Source organism: Sebastes umbrosus, chromosome 1 (assembly GCF_015220745.1).
Source record: "Sebastes umbrosus isolate fSebUmb1 chromosome 1, fSebUmb1.pri, whole genome shotgun sequence".
In the NCBI taxonomy this organism is placed as follows: Eukaryota; Metazoa; Chordata; class Actinopteri; order Perciformes; family Sebastidae; genus Sebastes; species Sebastes umbrosus.
The window spans coordinates 17,088,182-17,106,611 of record NC_051269.1 but is presented as its reverse complement, the minus strand read 5'-3'; the positions used below and the strand labels follow the sequence as shown (position 1 = coordinate 17,106,611).

The 18,430-nt window shown below is 40.1% G+C and overlaps 1 protein-coding gene across 1 annotated transcript in view; it reads right to left on the bottom strand.

The window, feature by feature from the left end:
• Window positions 1-14,651: 14,651 nt before the first annotated feature.
• Window positions 14,652-18,430, bottom strand: part of si:dkey-238f9.1 (chemokine-like protein TAFA-2) — a 115,815-nt gene continuing 112,036 nt past the window's right edge. The window contains exon 5 of the mRNA XM_037785463.1: window positions 14,652-15,425. Within this exon, the coding sequence (XP_037641391.1) occupies window positions 15,414-15,425 (12 nt within the window). The 3' untranslated portion in view covers window positions 14,652-15,413. The remainder of the gene's footprint in view (window positions 15,426-18,430) is intronic.

Sequence of the window (18,430 nt, the reverse complement as noted above, 5' to 3'; positions counted from 1 at the left end):
GCTCAGCATTTCCATTTTGCACTGCAACTTGCTGAACAATCCACCTTTGACATCTTGAACACATTTGAACAGGTGGCATCCAGGCTTTCACTCTTGAATTCTTTTGACTGGAGCACTCAATAGAGTTATTTTACCTTGGATAACATTTTTTAGAGGTAGGCTGTAATTTTCTGACAACAAAAAGCAAAAAGGGACACAGAGCAGCCGATGAATGTGGTGTAGTGGTGGATCAGTATAATAGTTTGCACATATTGGCCTTTTTATTAAAATTCAGCCAATGTGGGTCAGATATAATGCATGTTTTATTAGAGTTTAGAGTTATATCACAATTTACATAGCTTTTTAATAAGGATGGGAAGCCCCTTGATCTGAATTGATTTCAATGTGACATTTTGTTTTTCTGCCCATTATTATTACTAATATTGTGTTTATTTATTTTTTCAATGGGCTGCACGGTGCAGTGGTTAGCACTGTCGCCTCACAGCAAGAGGTTAGCAGGTTCGAATCCAGGTGACGAATCTCAAATCTGTGTAGAGTTTGCATATTCTCCCCGTGTTAGCGTAGGTTTTCTTTGGGTTCTCCGATTTCCTCCCACAGTCCAAAGACATGCAGGTTAGGTTAATTGTTGACTCTAAACTGCCCGTAGGTGTGAATGTGAGCGTGAATGGTTGTCTGTCTCTATATGTCAGCCCTGTGATAGTCTGGCGACCCCGCTTTCGCCAAATGTCAGCTTGGATCGGCTCCATTTCCTCCATGACCCCTAACGGGATAAGCAGTTACAGATAATGAATGGATGGATATTTTTTTCAATCAATCATCAATCAGTCACTCACTTGATCTGCCTTTTTTTCCTCTGATATTTTTAGCTATGCATTCATTCACTGTAATAGAATTCTTATTGAAAGACTTGAATGTCAGCCAGTATGTTGTGCCAGTGTTTTGTGTCATCGGCAGATTCATTGAAAAAATATTTTTCTGCCCTCAAGGCCGCGTGTCAATCAAACCTAGCCGATTACAAACCTTCAGGAAGCTGCACAAATCCACATAGTACTGAAACGTACATCATCTAAAAATGAAACATGCTAAACCTTTGATGGTTCTCAAATGTGAAAAATTGCTGCATTCCTCTGTGTTATGTCAGTGTACATGAAGTATCGTTGGGTTTTGGACTGTTGGTAGGACAACACAAGCCATAGCTCTGGGTAATTTCATTGGCATTTTCACAAGTGTCTGTCATTTTATAGGCTTAACAATTCATTTTAAAAAATAAATAATTGACAGATTATTCCATAACAAAAATAATCATTAGTTGTGGCCCTAGCAGTTTAGATTTATTATAGATAGAGCACTGGTTCCCAACTTGGGGGTCAAGACTGCCACCCTGGGTCGCCAAAGCTTCAAATCACGCAAAATCATTCAGTTATTGAGTTCACTATTTGGGATAATCGTACAGTTTATAAGTTGTTCTGTACTGATATTGGTATGTATTGAATATAATATGAAATATCCATAAAATGTGTCACTTAGTCAGTCGTCAGTTTACTCAGTGATAGAAAAGGGGTCACACACTGAGCTTTACAGCATGGGCTAAAGTGATGAGGTATGTTGCATTTGTCCATCACTGTGAGATTATATCACCTAATTAAATCCACCGCAGAGCCAACTTACCTTACAGTGTGCTTATAAAACTGAGTCATACTCCAACTATATACAGCACAGTGAAAAATGGCGGTAATGTTCAGAGAACAGGCTGAACAAAGGCAAGCGTGTTGAGACTCACATGGAGTTTAATGAAAGTGAAGTCCTGCGGTGTGGAGCCCACCCAGCCTTCTGTTGGGCCTCACTCGTTCTGACACTATAGGCAAAAATGTGCTGCCGACATGAGCAAAGCATTCCCCGTCTTTGTGGTCCAAACATTCCCAGTTTCGATGCATCTCTCACTGTTTGATTTCTCTTCCTTTCATTCTCTACAGTCGTACAAACTCATTTTTAACCCGAAGAGACATCAGTGGGTTGTTAACAGCACATATACCGTACACACATACAGCAGCAAAGGCATGACATATGGGCTCTCACACACATCATCACTCCCTAATATCCTAATATAATACACACACACACACATAGAGTAATTTATTCATACCCACACACAGACATATTCACACGCTGCATTGTGTCAGTATCATCAGTCCCTAATGCAACCATCTGCTCCACTCTGTATTTCTTTTATGCATAAAATGCTAACCAACTCTTGGCAAGAGAGCTTCACTCGCCATCTCATATGCATCACAGCAAATTAATGAGTTACCTGAGAGGGAACATGAATAGAGCTTTTGTGGGTCTGATGGGAAATTAAAAATGGCTAACAACCCTGAATCAGCCAAACTAATGGAGAGTGTTGCTGAGGCCTTCCTGGACCATGCCAGAATTGCACCTAAACTGCCAATGCACGGAGAAATAAACAGGAAGACCTGCATGGCGGTTCCATAACTGGCAGGCCTAATGAGCGATAAAGGAAAAAAACAAGCTGGGGCGAACCCAGCGAGGAGCATGAAACATTACTCAGTTAAAACGCATTCCCTTAAGCAGCCAACCGTTGGTCTATTATCGGATACAGTCTATCTATAATGAATCTGCATGCTTTAAATGTATGATTTAAACTGTCGAGATTTATGCTGAGCTGTTTCAAAATCTGATTCAAAAGTCTGTTTGTTCTACAAAGTAGTTCCTTTAGTGCAGCATGCACACAGATCTTTAGACTTCTAATAACAATAACACTTTCAGATTTAAATTTTAGACAACATGTTCCCTGGGACAGCAGTGCTTGTCACATGAGAGGAATGCATCAGAGGATGAAATGTTATGAAAGAATAGGATTTGCTTAAAGTACACGGCTGGTGATATTTATACATTTCCCTTATTTGTAAACAAATTCTATGAAAAGAGCCAAACCAACAATGAATTGATCTTACTAACAAGTATTCCCTTGTTAGCCAAAAACTGATAAAGTGTATTTTCTCTCCATTGTTGTCAGAAAACTATTAAAAACAGGGGGACATGCTCCCTCTTTAGGATGAACTTGGGCATTTTAATTTATTTAATAACAATTCATACACCATATTACTGCTGTGAATACTCACGAGAGCACCACATGTGTATTAATCCACGGCTGAAAATAGACCCCAACAAATGCCCTGTTTACTCCTGTTTGAGTGACATTTACTAAAAACTAGAGTGTCCAGCTATTTAAGGAAATGACTTAGCCTTTTTAAGAAATCAACAATATACTTATGGCCCATTTTTAAAGATTTACATTGTCAGTGGTTCAATTGATGTTGGGGCTGAAAACAGACAAAGACAGGGTAGTAGCTTTCATTTTAGTTTCACTCTGTGTTGACAAAGAAAAATATAGAAGCCAAATTGTCCACAGAGGTTTCCTTCACTCAAACATGAATGAACCAGGTGATTAAAACCAGTAAAAACAGTGGATAAAACAGTTCCTTGTTAAAAATCGGTTTGGGGAGCGGCTGCAAGTCGAGCTGTCGCAAACATTTGCTCAGCTCGTTTCACTGACAAAACTTAAAATCCAGACGTCCGGTGACTCAAGTTCTTCATCCAGTTAAAAGATACAGTTAAAAACAACCAGGTCTAAAAAGTGTATCATAAAAGAGTGATTTAAAACTGGATAAAAAGTAAATTCATGAAATCGTTTATAAGCGTGCCATCATGGATCCGTCATGCGCTGTGAACCATCCTGCTGAACGCGAAGGGCGAATCTTTGTCGCCCATTAAGGCCACAAAAAACAAGAATTTTAAGTGATACAGATTATTGCAGAAATATAAATTATGGTAGCTGATATGTATGGGAATTAGTGAGTCTATTGTGTTGTGAAAAACACCACATGCATAATATATTAATGTACTGTACAGGTTTGTTGATGAAATGCTGTAAATCATTACTAACTCCTGAATAGGAATAACATGTCTCCCGACATTTAATACCATGGGTGCAGAGGTGAAACTCATTTAAGATTGGCAGGGAATTTAACAGTCTTTCATCATGCATCCAAAATCCTTATGTAAACTGATTTAGAGGGAGGGGATTGTGAATTCAAAGGTGGCGGCATCAACACCCTTCAAGTCCCCCCTTTCGCACCTCCTTTGACTTCATCTCTTCTATCAGCCAACATGGTTTAATCTGAAACACAAGCCTCGGGTTGCAAAAGTCACTCTACATCTTGTCAGGACAATATTTTCACTGCCTCCTTTTCCCAGCGGCGATGACCTTCCTGCGTCTCTGTGATCTGTGCCAGCCCACAGTCACAGCCCACATTGACAGGACTGCGAAAGGCAGCCGAGCGTATCTTAATCCATTCCAGCTCTGCTTTGCTGTGGCCTGGGTTTGTCTAAGGTGCTGCTGGAGCTCTCTCTCTGTGTACAAGAAGGGGGTTTTCTCAACCAGCTAGTCCATTAATCCGAATGGAAGACGCTCGTAAAGGCTGGGGACCTTTAGACGGCTGACAGAACCTCGTTGTCATCTCGTGTTGTGTCGCTAAACCCCGCCATTTTTCTCTGACCTACCCTTACTGAAATATTCAGGCTGTGTTTGTGAAAGCGTGCACACTGTTTCAATTTGCTCTCCATGTAAACGCTCTTTTGTTAAATTATTCATCGGGAATAAATGTGCCAACGCGCTCATCGTAGAGGACGGCGTTAAGAGCATAAAATGCTCAACTCTTTGGAAAAGGGATTCACACAGCATCAACGCTGCACACTGCAGTGAAAGAACCTTTGAATCGAGTCACATCCGCTCACATTGGCTTACAAATGGTAGAATTATGTCTTTCAGTTGTATGCTTTTTCTTGAATATTACTATTTGTTGAATTGGGTGCATAAAATCAGTCTGAATAGCTTGTTTCCTTTAAAATGCCTAACTAGCATAAACGTCCAAAGGTCTGTTTCCATAAATAACCACATGGCTTCATCAAAAACCCGGTACGCTCCGCTACAGCTGTTTATAGCAAAGCACACTTAAACATAACAGCTGTAGACTGTTGCACTTTATATAACTCCTCTCCCGTTGAGCTTAAACAGCAGGATGGAGGGGTGTTTGCACTTGAAAATGACAGCTAAAGGTGTGTGTGCGACGCTGTGTGATGCTGGTGGGTGAGTCTGTGTCTCTCCAGTTCCCTTCACAGATGGAGAGGAGTGCCCCAGGTAAGTGGAGACCAAGCCAAGGATATGAAACAGGGATGACCAGGCTCCCAACGGAAGACAACAGAGGAACTGAGGGATTGTGGGATCTGTGCTACAATAGATAATTAGTCAGGAACATCTGTTGGAAGAAGTTCCCTTGCACCTCATGGGCCACAGATCTTAAATCATTCTCTGGCTCGGAGTGGAGAGTGAGCAGCTCGAGCTATTTACTTTGATAAATCATTTGTATTAATCGCCAAGGTCCACCTGTACACTTCCATATGGCTGTGGCGGAGTGGTGTGTGAACTTCAGTCGGCCCCAATGTGGTGGAAAAACTAACCTAAATATCAGATGAGATAGAGCTGAATTAAACATTTTAAACAAGTTTGAACTCTCTCGGACCTCATCTTTTTCACTTTAAAGTTTAATCTTTCATCTCAGCCTTAAAAAAACAGCCTCAAGTGCGTGTGGGTAATCTAATTTTGTGTGCGTTATATTTGAAATGCAGGCGTAGCTATCAGCAAATGGCATCAAACGAGGATTCCCACTTGCTCTGCACTATTTTGTGTTTTATGTCTATGTCTTGATTCTCATTTTTACTGCATGTTTTTTTCTTTAATACGTTTTTTTTATAGCATTGTTGGAGGGAGCCTGAGAGCAAGAATGTAATTGCCAACAAGTGCTCCACTGTGATTATTGTGCATATGACAAATAAAGACTTGAACTCAGCTTTTGCTTATGCTGTGTTAAAGGGATGGATGACTTCTACCTGAGCATTGTTCGTTCTAGGAGTTGTCTGTGTTTTTCGTCTTACAACTTTATCTCTTTCACAGTGTGTTTTCAGTTCATGAAAGTAAACTGAAACACTTTGGTCGCCTAAAAATGTCTTATTCAGCGTTCGGTTGTTCTTAGCTCCCCCCTTTCGTGTCGCTTCTGGTTGCAAAAAAAGAAAATGGTGACGGCCAAAATGTCGAACTGGAGGTTTCAAAACGGCAGTCCACAAACCAATGGGTGATGTCACTATGGTGACTATGTCCACTTCTTATATACAAGCTATGTACCTGAGTGATTGTGAGATATTGTTAGTGCTTTGTCCTGTGTTGATTGAAGTGGAACCGACATAAAAGTGTACTGCTAAATTGAATTCTTTGATATCCCGCTGTCACCATTTCATCATCATTTCAATTAAATGCTAACATCATCGAGCTTACATGCTGATTTTTAGCAGGTGTGCCTACAATATGTTCACCATCTTAGTTTAGCATGTTAGCATACTGATGAGAATATCATTAGTTTAGCAGTTATTTAATCATAAATGATGATTTATGATGATGGTGCTATAAAAGGGGAACAAAGTTATCACTATGCATCTCAAGTTCGTCATTTTGGCCGTTACCATATTGGGTTTTTTTCAACCAGAAATGACATGAGAGGGTGGAGTTAAGTACAACCCAACGCCGACTAAGACATTTTTAGGCAACCAAAAAGGTTATAATTAACTTTCATGAACTGAAAACACACCGTGAAAGGGTTAAAGTTGTAAGATGAAAACAAGGTCAACTCCCAGACCGGTCAACGCCGTGGTAGTGACCTGTCAATCACAAGGTAGCCCAACCTAAAGCATACCCTGCTTTATGGTCTATTTGACTACAAATGGGACCATAATTAACTAAATGAACATCATGCTGTATTGAAGAAGACTTGAAACTAGTGATTGAGACCATAAACTCATGTTTACAATGTTTACTGAGGTAATAAATCAAGTGAGAAGTAGGCTCATTTTCTCATAGACTTCTATACAATCAGACTTCTTTTTGCAACTAGAGGAGTCGCCCCCTGCTGGCTGTTAGAAAGAATGCAAGTTTAAATCACTTCAACATTGGCTTCACTTCTCAGACCTAGGGGGTGCAGCCTGGTCTGTACAAAATTTCATTGCAATCCTTCAAATAGTTTTTAGAGAGATTTTTCACTCTGGACCAAAGGGGCTGAAAAAAATAAAAACAAGCAAACCAGCTGCATCTCAGAGCAGTGAGGGACATTTGCACGAACATAATGGATTATCCCTTTTGGCAGAATGAAGATCCATCGACCCCACCTGCCTCTAAAAGAAAATATAAAGATACTTTAATTTCACTAACATCATCTACTAGTCCCCTCAGTCATCAAATAAATGTCGCACTGGGGCTGGCCCTGCTCCCGATGTAACCTGACCATTAGCAAAGAAATGGATGCTATGTACGGCATCAAAGAAATGAGGTAAATAATTAAATAAATAAACGCACAGCTACGCACCTCAGAATGGGGCCAAGGAGAAAAGAGGCAGTTAGAAATCCATCAGAATGTCATTTTGTGTGTCTCTGCCTCTCCCTCTCTCCCCACCCAGATAGATATCAGCGCATTGCAAACCTCACTCCCATTAACCTGTTCACAGGTTGCCAAGAGAGGAAGTAGTATTTTTCACCTTTCCATCAACTCCCCCCTGCCTATAGACACCCACTCAACCCCCCGCCCTCTTCTCCTCCTCCTCCTCCTACTTTTGGTCCGTTTGAGTAAGTTCCACAAAAGATAATTTCCTTTTCAAATTACAGCAGGCCTTTTCACTGACCCATGGGCATTGTGATAATGCAGTGTGGGAGCTGAGAGTGTCTCTGATGAGGGGCGAGAGTGAATGCACCGGCCAGCACTAATGTCTTGTCAACACCATACTTGGACACGGGCGCCTATACAATAGGATACTGAACGTCCTCAGAGTTGCTGAGCAGGGCAGCTCAGCCAGATTGCGGCATTTTCAGCATGATTAGCTGACACTTTCACACAGAACTTGTTGGTCCATGTGAAGGTACAGTATGTGCTGTTGTAAATATCCAGAAAAGAAGAAGAAAAAAACAACTTTGGATAGGAAGCCTCAACAGGATGTGTGAATGAGTTGCCGAAACAGCTTGCAGGCTGCGTCGTGATTCATGTGCTAATCGCCTCTCAGTCCAGTCAGGCATGAGAAACACAGAGAGGAGGAGGTGTCAGGTACAGCGAGGAATACTTTGATATTAGAATTCAAGGCATCTGCGTCTTGCCTTGAGCAGGATAATCCCATTATGCCTCAGGTCACAGCAGTGCACACACACAGAGAGAGAGAGAGAGGCACAACTCTCTTCAAAATAAACTGCTTACGGATGACGAGAATAACACAAACAGCCGTCAGAAATAACATCAAACTCCGACCCAAACTGAATTAGAACATCCAATTTAGGGACGAAAAATACCCCAGATATTGAAAAGAGAGAATAACACAATTAGATTTCGAAGAAAAAAAAAAAAAAAGGGGGGAAAGTTTTCCAGCCAGACTTTTACAGTTCATCTTGGCTGTTTGAAGATCGAGTGGTTTTTCATTACAGTCTGTCAGCTTTCATTATGAAATGAGAAAATCTAATTTTGCTCGGTGTATCTGACAGTTTTTCCAAACTAATTCATCCTGTCGAGATAAAGCCCTGGTAAACCCAGCAGATGGTGTTTGTGTAACTGAACGCTTTGTTTTCTGTGTGCACATTTCGTAAAGTGCAAGACCCTTCTTGATTTAGATCTAGATGTGCATCGTGTTTTGTTTCTGTTTTTCTATTGGGAGAAGGAACATATGTCTCTACCAATCTCTGATTGCTATCTTGTTCGATTTAGATAAGCTGAAAAAACAAATTGGTTGTTCTTGCTCTTTAGTTTATATTCACTTATTCTTTCATCTTAATTAATTTAGAAACTCTTCAAAAAAAAGAAAGACTACAAACAGAAAGCTGCAACTGTGAGATAGGGTTGCACTGAGATTTCGCTGGCCTTTTATTAAAAATAGTCGGTGAGTTGGGTCATCCACTTCCAATAAGATGTGTGCACCTCCCTTACCACAGCTAGAAAATAGCATTTTACTAATATTTTCTATTTCAGACGGCTGACCGGGGGATTTATTCCAGGGAGGAAGTGTGGCAGGACTTTAATCAACAGCTTCAGAGGCTTCAGTCTGTAAAACCTGCAATGAAACCATCTATAAGCTAATAACCTCCATACTATAATCCACCTCAAAGAATTTCATAAGTAGGAGTTACAATTTGGGGTAAAATTATGGATAATTTGATAGGAAAATTGTAATATTTAAAAGAAATATCAGCATATATATAAAAAAGTATTGCTTGCTGCGACCCGATCCCGGATAAGCGGTTGAAGATGGATGGATGGATGCTTGCTGTAAAGGAATAGTTTGACATTTATTCACTTTCTTGCCGTGAGCTAGATGAGGAGATGGATATCACTCTCATACCTGTAAACATGAAGCTACCTATAGCAGCCAGTTAGCTTAGCTTAGCACAATCACTTGTGTACCAAAGTATTGCTTGGTCGGGTCTAGAAGGTAACCCACCATTTGATAAACTCTCGTAAGATGGTTAAGGTTAGGCATTGACCTTGAATGGTTGATTCTAGGCATTGACCTCGAATGGTTAAGGTTAGGCATTGACCTCAAATGGATAGCCCTCCTGTTGTCTTCGGGTCAAATTGACCCGAAGACAACAGGAGAGTTAAACAGGCCAACTGATGATAATGAACAAGGCTATTATTTGACAATAATGTTTTCTTGTCTGGCTATTATTAATAATATGAGCATACTTTTGTTAATTTTTCATGACCTAATGTTGAATTTCTGTGGATTTATCCCTCCTGTTGTCTTCGGGTCAATTTGACCCAAAGACAACAGGAGGGTTAAGGTTAGGCATTGACCTTGAATGGTTAAGTCTAGGCATTGACCTCGAATGGTTAAGGTTATGCATTGACCTAAAAAAATTAAGGTTAGGTATTGTCCTTGAATGGTTAAGGTTATGCATTGACCTTGAATGGTTAAGGTTAGGCATTGACCTCAAATGGTTAAGATTAGGCATTGACCTTGAATGGTTAAGGTTATGCATTGACCTAAAAAAATGAAGGTTATGCATTGTCCTTGAATGGTTAAGGTTAGGCATTGACCTCAAATGCTTAAGGTTAGGCATTGACCTTGAATGGTTACGGTTAGGCATTGACCTTGAATTGTTAAGGTTAGGCATTGACCTCGAATGGTTATGGTTAGGCATTGACCTTGAATGGTTAAGGTTAGGCATTGACCTTGAATGGTTAAGTCTAGGCATTGACCTGGAATGGTTAAGGTTAGGCATTGACCTCAAAAAATTAAGGTTAGGCATTGATCTTGAATGGTTAAGTTTGGGATGGGTCGTCTAGCAGCGAATCAGCGAGAGCTTTTGCACGCTTTTGCAATTTGCGGGTTACCTTCGAGACAGGACTCTATTTCTTGGCAGGGAGCCGGAGTCTTGTTGTGAGGTTGCCAGGTAACCAGTGGAGACGTCACTGCTCCCGGCCAAAAATGGTCTGGCTCCCTAAAAAAGAACATGTCATTTTTACACTTTGGTTTTTATTTTGATTAAACAAACATGATATAATGAGTTATTTAGTGAGCTTTAGAAGTGCTGGTAGTCAGATATTGTTATAGTTGGACAGAACCAGGCTAACTGTTTCCCCCTATTTCCATTGTATGAACGAATCTAACACCAAATCATCAAACTGGTTGTTTTCATTTTGTTATTTTCTTTCAAATGCCTGACATGTAAGGGAAGGCCTCATTTCAATGTTCATTACAATAATCTCTGATATTCTTCTTTATGAGGCTTCTTTGCTATTGGGAGTAATTTGAAAAATTAATAAAGATATTGCTGAAAAAAGAATCATCAAACTGAACCGACTATTCTGAATCACATATTATCACTGAATGAATCCGGATCTTTTTGCAGTGGAGCACCACTTACTGGTGACAGACAGCACCGTTGTCAGCTCTGCCGGGACACACAGCACATTAATTCCTGCTTAAAAGCTTATTAAAAGACCACAAAAGCCACATAAACAATCATGATGTGATAACTCTGCTCGCATCGTTGGGTGATGAGCTTTAAACCTTATAAACAGAGCTTGTATTGGTTAGTTTTATACTGAACAGAATGTAACAGCTTGAAACAGCAAATGACTGAACTTACAGCCCGTCCTCACTCACAACTCGTCAAATACGTCAGCTTGGTCGGTGGAACTTCACGTCAAACTATGGCTACGTTCCAAATCACATACTTTTTCTTTTTACTTTTAGTAAATACTGCAGCTGCCCTTAAAAAGTGCGTACTGTTGCATGCAGTATGTATACAATTGGGACATACTGCATCGTCATAACATTGCATCTTGAACTTTGACCCTCTTGCTCATATATCCACCCCACACAGGATTGTGGGTCAGAATAGCCAGAAAAGCCTGCTGGCTTGCATACTGCAAAATACGACTGTATGTAGTAGGACATCTTGGTAGTTTGCATACTGCATTTGACGTATTGGGACATACTAAATTTGTTTCTGGCATACTAAATAGTATGGTAGTATGAGTATCTGAATGCACAGGATGGCGCTCTATGTTGCCGTAGATTAAAGGAGAAAGTGAGGTTATGTAGTATAAAGAGCGAGAAAGTCAGCATAGGGAGGAAGTGGTTCATATGGAGTCTTCTCGTGAACACGTTAAACACGACCCATTTGAAGGCACCATGTGTCCCATGTGAAACCAAAAGTCAATGTTATTGACTTGAGTTATGTAACGTTACAGTACGTAATGTAACTACGTAGTATACGTAACGTAGCCTACTTAAAGGAGCAGTGTGTAGGTACAGTATCTGGCGGTATCTAGCGGTGGTATGAGTGATGTAATCTCTTAGTTTAGCTAAAATGAACAAACTACATAGTGACTATGAGTCTTTGAAATAAACTGAACAAAACCATCCGAGCACCAGCAAAGTGAATATCTGCACCATTAAGCGGCATCAATTTTCTCATCTAACTCAGCCGTAAATAAGCTTATTTCACCTTTAAATATCCATATCAGTCACACCTGAGCTCATAGTGACAGAGAACATGACTGGAGTGAGGATTTCAGTGGTTACGGGTGGTCTCCGCCAGCACAACAGGTGACTTATCTATAGTATGTGATCCGTGACCACGGCCAAACTCATCCCATGTGCATCCTGCCCGACTCATTGTACTGCAGAGAATGAAACGCCCGAGTCAATAGCAGCACACAGAATTGTCAAACAGCCAGTCGTCAGATCCACACTGTGGTTTCCAAACACGCAGAATACATTTCCATTCAACTTTTGTGAAGGTCTTTTATGGCGGAGCAACAAAACCCAGAGGAGCTATGGTATGAAAAGATCTTTCATTATTAATAGAATATTAGCCCACATAAAGGTGAATGACTGAAGGATTGTGTTCCAACACTGCAGGGGCTGTAAAGTGCACAGAGGTTAATTCTCTGATCCAAGGGTAGATTTGTATCATTGTTTGTAGATAGAAAGGGTTTTTCCAGGGGATTGGATTCATGTCTCCTCTCTCTGTTCCTCGGAGCACCGTGGTGGATTGCCTGGTCTGATTAATCTTAATGAATTATGCAAATAGCCTTTATCTCAAATGATTTAGCAATGTTTCTGTATTGTTTTATTAATGCACTTTTGAATTACTCTGTATAATCACGTAGCCTTCCCTCAGCCGTTCACTGTTTGTAATTCATCGCCAGCTCTTTATTAAATCCACGGTGGTCTCCGGCGAATTGCACGCAGGAATGAGAAATTAGTCATTACTGTAATTTAATGATTTCTAACCAAACAAGAGGCAACCTGGATCGCTAACCATAGCAGCCCTCCGCACGCCTCGCCTCCAGCGCCGCTCCCTCGGGTCTGATCTTTGGGAGCAAGCCATCTACATTTTTGCTTAATTAATTATGTTTAGTATAAGGAGCATTCTGCGGTGAATGCACTGTTTCAATTACACACAGAAATTGACTTACAAAATATTAAATTCCCCATAAAGCAGCGGTTTGTTTGGAGTCGAGACACCCTTACAATCGACTCTCTGCTTCAACGCATGCGCGATCAGTATCAACCAGACTTAGCAACATCTCTGGAATTTCTCTGATCATTGTTTATCATACACAGATGGTATGCTGATATTTGTCTCGGGGTCATAAACATGACAGCTATAGAGAACATTTACATTTCAGAAATGTGTCTTATTATCACATAAGAGGAGGAGCCCCTGTATTATGTGCCGTGGTTTCCTGTCCTTAAGGTTGAAATGTCACATGCAGGTGAAATATAAATGCATCTGCCTCCTCAGAGCAGCCTGTTTGTCTCCCACAGAGAGGGAGATGGAGCTGCATGTTGATATCAGTAATGATAGTAACCACAGTATATACACGTCAAAATGGATGGACATCTCACTTGCCCTTGGACTACCCAGATTCAGATGGCTAGCATGGCCACTAGGGTGAAATAATTATTCTCTTTGTCCCTTTCTTGCCCACACTCCTGCTCCACGCTGAAGGTTTATGTTCCGTAAGCTTTAAATGACACACACTAACAATCCTTTTGGGATTTCAAACTGTGCAACGTCTGTCTGGAAATCATCACCCGCCACCAATCATTGGTCGGCGATGGGTAGCATTAACTTAAGATAAATAAAAGCAGGCTTGGATGACGACCACATTTACTTTTGAAAATGCATCAAATAGGATTAGGCTTGTGTTGGGGTGCGAGCTAATTATCAGTCTCTCCCCGGACCAGATTTTCAGATGGCTTTTTGTGAAGTCTGTTCATTTATAAGGAACGGTGCCATGAGATTTTCCCTTTGTATTTTTGAACATGGCCCATTTTTACATTTGCTGAATTTCACATTTTCAGTTCCAACACAGCATTGGTTAGCTGTGAGCTCTCCTCCTCTTCCTCAGGTTATTTGCTTGACCTGCAAATTTGAAGTCTCAACAGCATTGTGGCCTGGTATACAAAGAGCATTAAAGGGGAACACCACCCAAATTAAGAAATCCAATATATTATTTCCATGGCCGAGGAAAGTTCAATCAGTATTTATGCACATGAGCTACTCTCTCTCAAAGCCAGAAACCAGAGAAGTAAGTCTGAAACTTGTGATGTCATAGGGTATCAAGTCTGGAGCTGCTCCATAGACAAAGAATGGGAGACTGATTTTGTGGACCCACAGAATGTTTGTTTTCTTTTTTTTTATATAACCAAATGAGTTTTATTCTATTGTAGTGTTGTCAGTTGTGAAACAGAAAATGTTCCAATATACTCACATCATTCCTCTGGGTGCTCTCAGTGTCATCTAGAACATCTCTACTCATTAATTGTCTATGAAGCAGCTCCACACTTTATACCCTATTACATCACCAGTTTGAGTTTTAGCACTCTAGTTTTTGGATTTGGGAGAGAGTTGTTCATGTTTACTAATATTTTTGGACTGTCTTAGACCATAGGAATAACATGTATGAATTTTGAAAATGGGCGTAGTTCCCCTTTAACACAGACTGCAAAAACCCAGATTTGTCTGAATCCATTGTTAGTTAGATTTATTGAGATAATATTGACATTTGTAATCAATGGTAGTCACCAGGCTTTGAAAACAACAGATACCATTAAAACATTTTGGCAGAACTCAGCTGTGTTGACCCTTCATCATTACATTTTTTTACCGTGTTTTACTGTTGTGGCATCGTCTTTTGTCTTTAAAAACAAGACTCGACATCCTAACAAACTTAAGAAAGCCAAACACTTGATAGTTTCAAATCAACAACAAAAGAAACAGAAGAGCTACCTCTGCTCCATAAGGCTAAAAGGAATGAAAATGCTTATGATCTCACTAGATCTTCAACACAGATATGCATCAAGAGTCCTGGGGCTCTTTGTGGCAAGAAAATAACACAAAAAAGTTTCACATCACGTGGTTTTTGTTTTAAGGGGGATTTTTTTTTTCTGGTGTAATCCACAGTCTTTAGTCAATAAATATCTTCATGGTTGAGTCCTCTAGTCCATAGGAATAAAACTATAATACAAAGAGAGATTTGGTGGGCAGTAGAGTTCAGAGACAGCTACTGTTGATGCTGGATCTAAAGTCAGGAATCTTTTTGGATATGTAGTCTTATATGATGCTCCCAGCTCCTTTTCCTTCATTCGTTCAGTGGAATGTCCGTGATTACTGTCCTTGTTGGTCCCTGGTTTCCACAAATCCTCACAACACATGATATCCAAACGTTCTGTGGTGTTGGTCAAAGAAGCAAATGTCTGGTTCCAAACAAGGTTATCCTGGAAACAGACGACTATCGTGTGACCTAGAAAGAAAGAGAGAGAAAAGAAAAGCAGAGATTGTGTCAGTGACATGAATGGATGCTGGGGATCAAAAGAGATTTTACTCATTAATGATGACAAATAGAAGTAGTAACACTCTCAAAACCAGTTCTATCTGACATACAATATGACAGAAACCGATGAGGGAGGAGAGGAATAAATAAACCCACTTGATTTAGTGTAGGCACAAAAAGAAAAATACCCAAATATGTTTCAAGTCAGAAAATCCAGTCAAGTGTTACCGTTTGTCTATATAGTACTACTTCTCTGTACTATCAATCATTTCTAAGAATAGACATCACTTTGTTCAAATTAGGGCTGCAATTAAAGTGTATTTTCATTAGCGATTAATCTGAAGATTATGTTCTTGATAAATGATATATAGTTTGGCCTAAAGGAAGCCATAAAATATTGAAAAATGCCTGCCACAATTTCCTGTTGACATATTTAAACTGCTTATTTTCATTGACCAACAGTCAAAAACCCAAAGATATTCAGTTTACTAACATAGAAGACTAAGAGAACCAGCAAATATTCACATTTGACAAGCTAGAAACAATGGATTTTTGGCATTTTTGCATTAAGAATCGCTTAAATGACAGTAAGTCAATTAGAAAATGTTAGCATGCTAACAAGCTAAACTAATATGGTGAACAATTGGTGGTGTGTTGAATGAATGGGCGTGTTCTAGTGGAATCTACACATGCCCTGTCAGGAGGAGGTGGGGAACTGGCCGGGAACTGGCCGGCTGGCCGGGATGTGGCTGGGAACTGGCTGGGAAGTGGCCGAAAGTTGCCTGATATCAGACAGAATTGTCAACTCAGTTTCCATCTTTAGTCTGAGTCATGCATTGCGTCCACTCGAACCAATTTCCGTGTGGGAGTTTTTCTGACCAATCGCTAGAGACCAACGTATCCGCCTGAATCTAACAGCATTTTAAGTCGACACAGATGCATAAAGTAGCCACTTGTTTTGCCGGGGTTTTAAGAGCGGAGCCGAGCGAAGTAGAATCAAACTACAATGTCGGGCAATATTAAAGACATGCCATTCATGATTCACAGCTTGACAACGCTTCACAACAGCTTGACAACGCCGTCAGTCCCGCCCCTGGCGCTGATTGGCTACGTATTAATCCCTCGCTGTGCTCATTAGTCGATTCCTTTTTGGGGAGGGGAAATTCTATGTCGCTGCATCCAAAGTAAATATTACCCGCTGAACATCAGCAAAGTTAGCATTATCTTTAAGCGCATGATAGCATGCTGATGTTAGCATTTAACTAAATGCCTTTAGCATTCTCTACCTCAAAATGTGTCTCATTAAAGCAAACACTTGTTTTGGTGCTGCACATCTCACAACAGCCCATCTGTCAATATTGTGACAGGTTCAAGGTGTGTGCATTCCCAGCTGGTATGTTTTATAATTCAAACATCTGTGTTGTTATACAGCAAAAATGAGAAGACAGTGAGCAGCGAAGAGTCAGACGTACAGTAATGCAAAGAACATCCTGCTCAATGATTTCCATGTAAACAGGGGGGATATTATTATTCATGATGGCACACTGCTGGCATAAGTATTCTCAGACGTTTTCATGAATATTAATCTCAAAGATTGAAAGATGCAGTTTGTACAACTCTCACTTTACGCAGAACTCTAAAAATACTCTGGGAGGTGAATGTTGTTCCTCGTTGGTTTGCCCTTTAAAAGTAGAACACAAGTAACTTTTTTAACTTGCCCTCTGATGTAGGAAGCAATATACGAAACACACACATACACACACACACACACACACTAATAAACACAGGTGTTCCTGTGTGAATATTTGCACATAACTGTCATTCAATTAGCAGTTGGCGGGGTCTCACCAGTTGAACCAGCGAGGGGTTTACCGCACACAATCAGTCTTTCGAGCATTACAATTCTAATATTTTGTGGAAGTGCTATTTTGCTGCTCAGAGCTGCAGCTGAAGACATAGTATCTTGCTGTTTGGGGAGCCACAATTTAATTTTCACTTCCATGTGACAATCCTCAGGAATCACGATGTGAGAGAGCGTATGAAAATGATTTGGTGTTGCTACTGTTACAGCAGCAGGCTGTAGACAAACATTCATGCATTAAGTTAAACAGCGTTATTTGGTCACAACATTATCAGAGATGGCCTACAGCGTATTTCTCATAGCAGCAACATTTGGGATCTGCTGCAGTGGCGCAATTATCAACCCATAAATGCATTTAAAAACACAGTTATGCTGATTATTGTTGTACTGATAATTGTTATGTGGATAATTTCTATTTTACACATTTTCTGAGTAGGGCTGTCAATCGATTAAAATATTTAATCACGATTATCGCAAATTAATCGCACAGTTGTATCTGTTCAAAATGTACCTTTACAGGAGATTTGTCAAGTTTTTAATACTCTTATCATTTCATTTCATTTCAAAATGTATTTTGAACATGTAAAATAACAAAAAATAAAAATGAAAAATAAAAAAAGAGAATAATCATACAAACAAGTGGACAGCCATAAAAAAGTAATATTTACATACTATGAAAAGCATAAGCAAAACAAATTGTCAAACACTTGGGCCACTATCAACATGGGAGTGGACAAATATGCTGCTTTATGCAAATGTATGTATATATTTACTATTGGAACTCATTATCAACACAAAACAATGACAAATATTGTCCAGAAACCCTCACAGGTACTGCATTAACATAAAAATATGCTCAAATCATAACATGGCAAACTGCAGCCCAACAGTCAACAACAGCTGTCAGTGTGTCAGTGTGCTGACTTGACTATGACTTCCCCCAAACTGCATGTGATTATCATAAAGTGGGCATGTCTGTAAAGGGGAGACTCGTGGGTACCCATAGAACCCATTTTCATTCACATATCTTGAGGTCAGAGGTCAAGGGATCCCTTTGAAAATGGCCATGAAAGTTTTTCCTTGCCAAAATGTAGTGTAAGTTCGGAGCGTTATT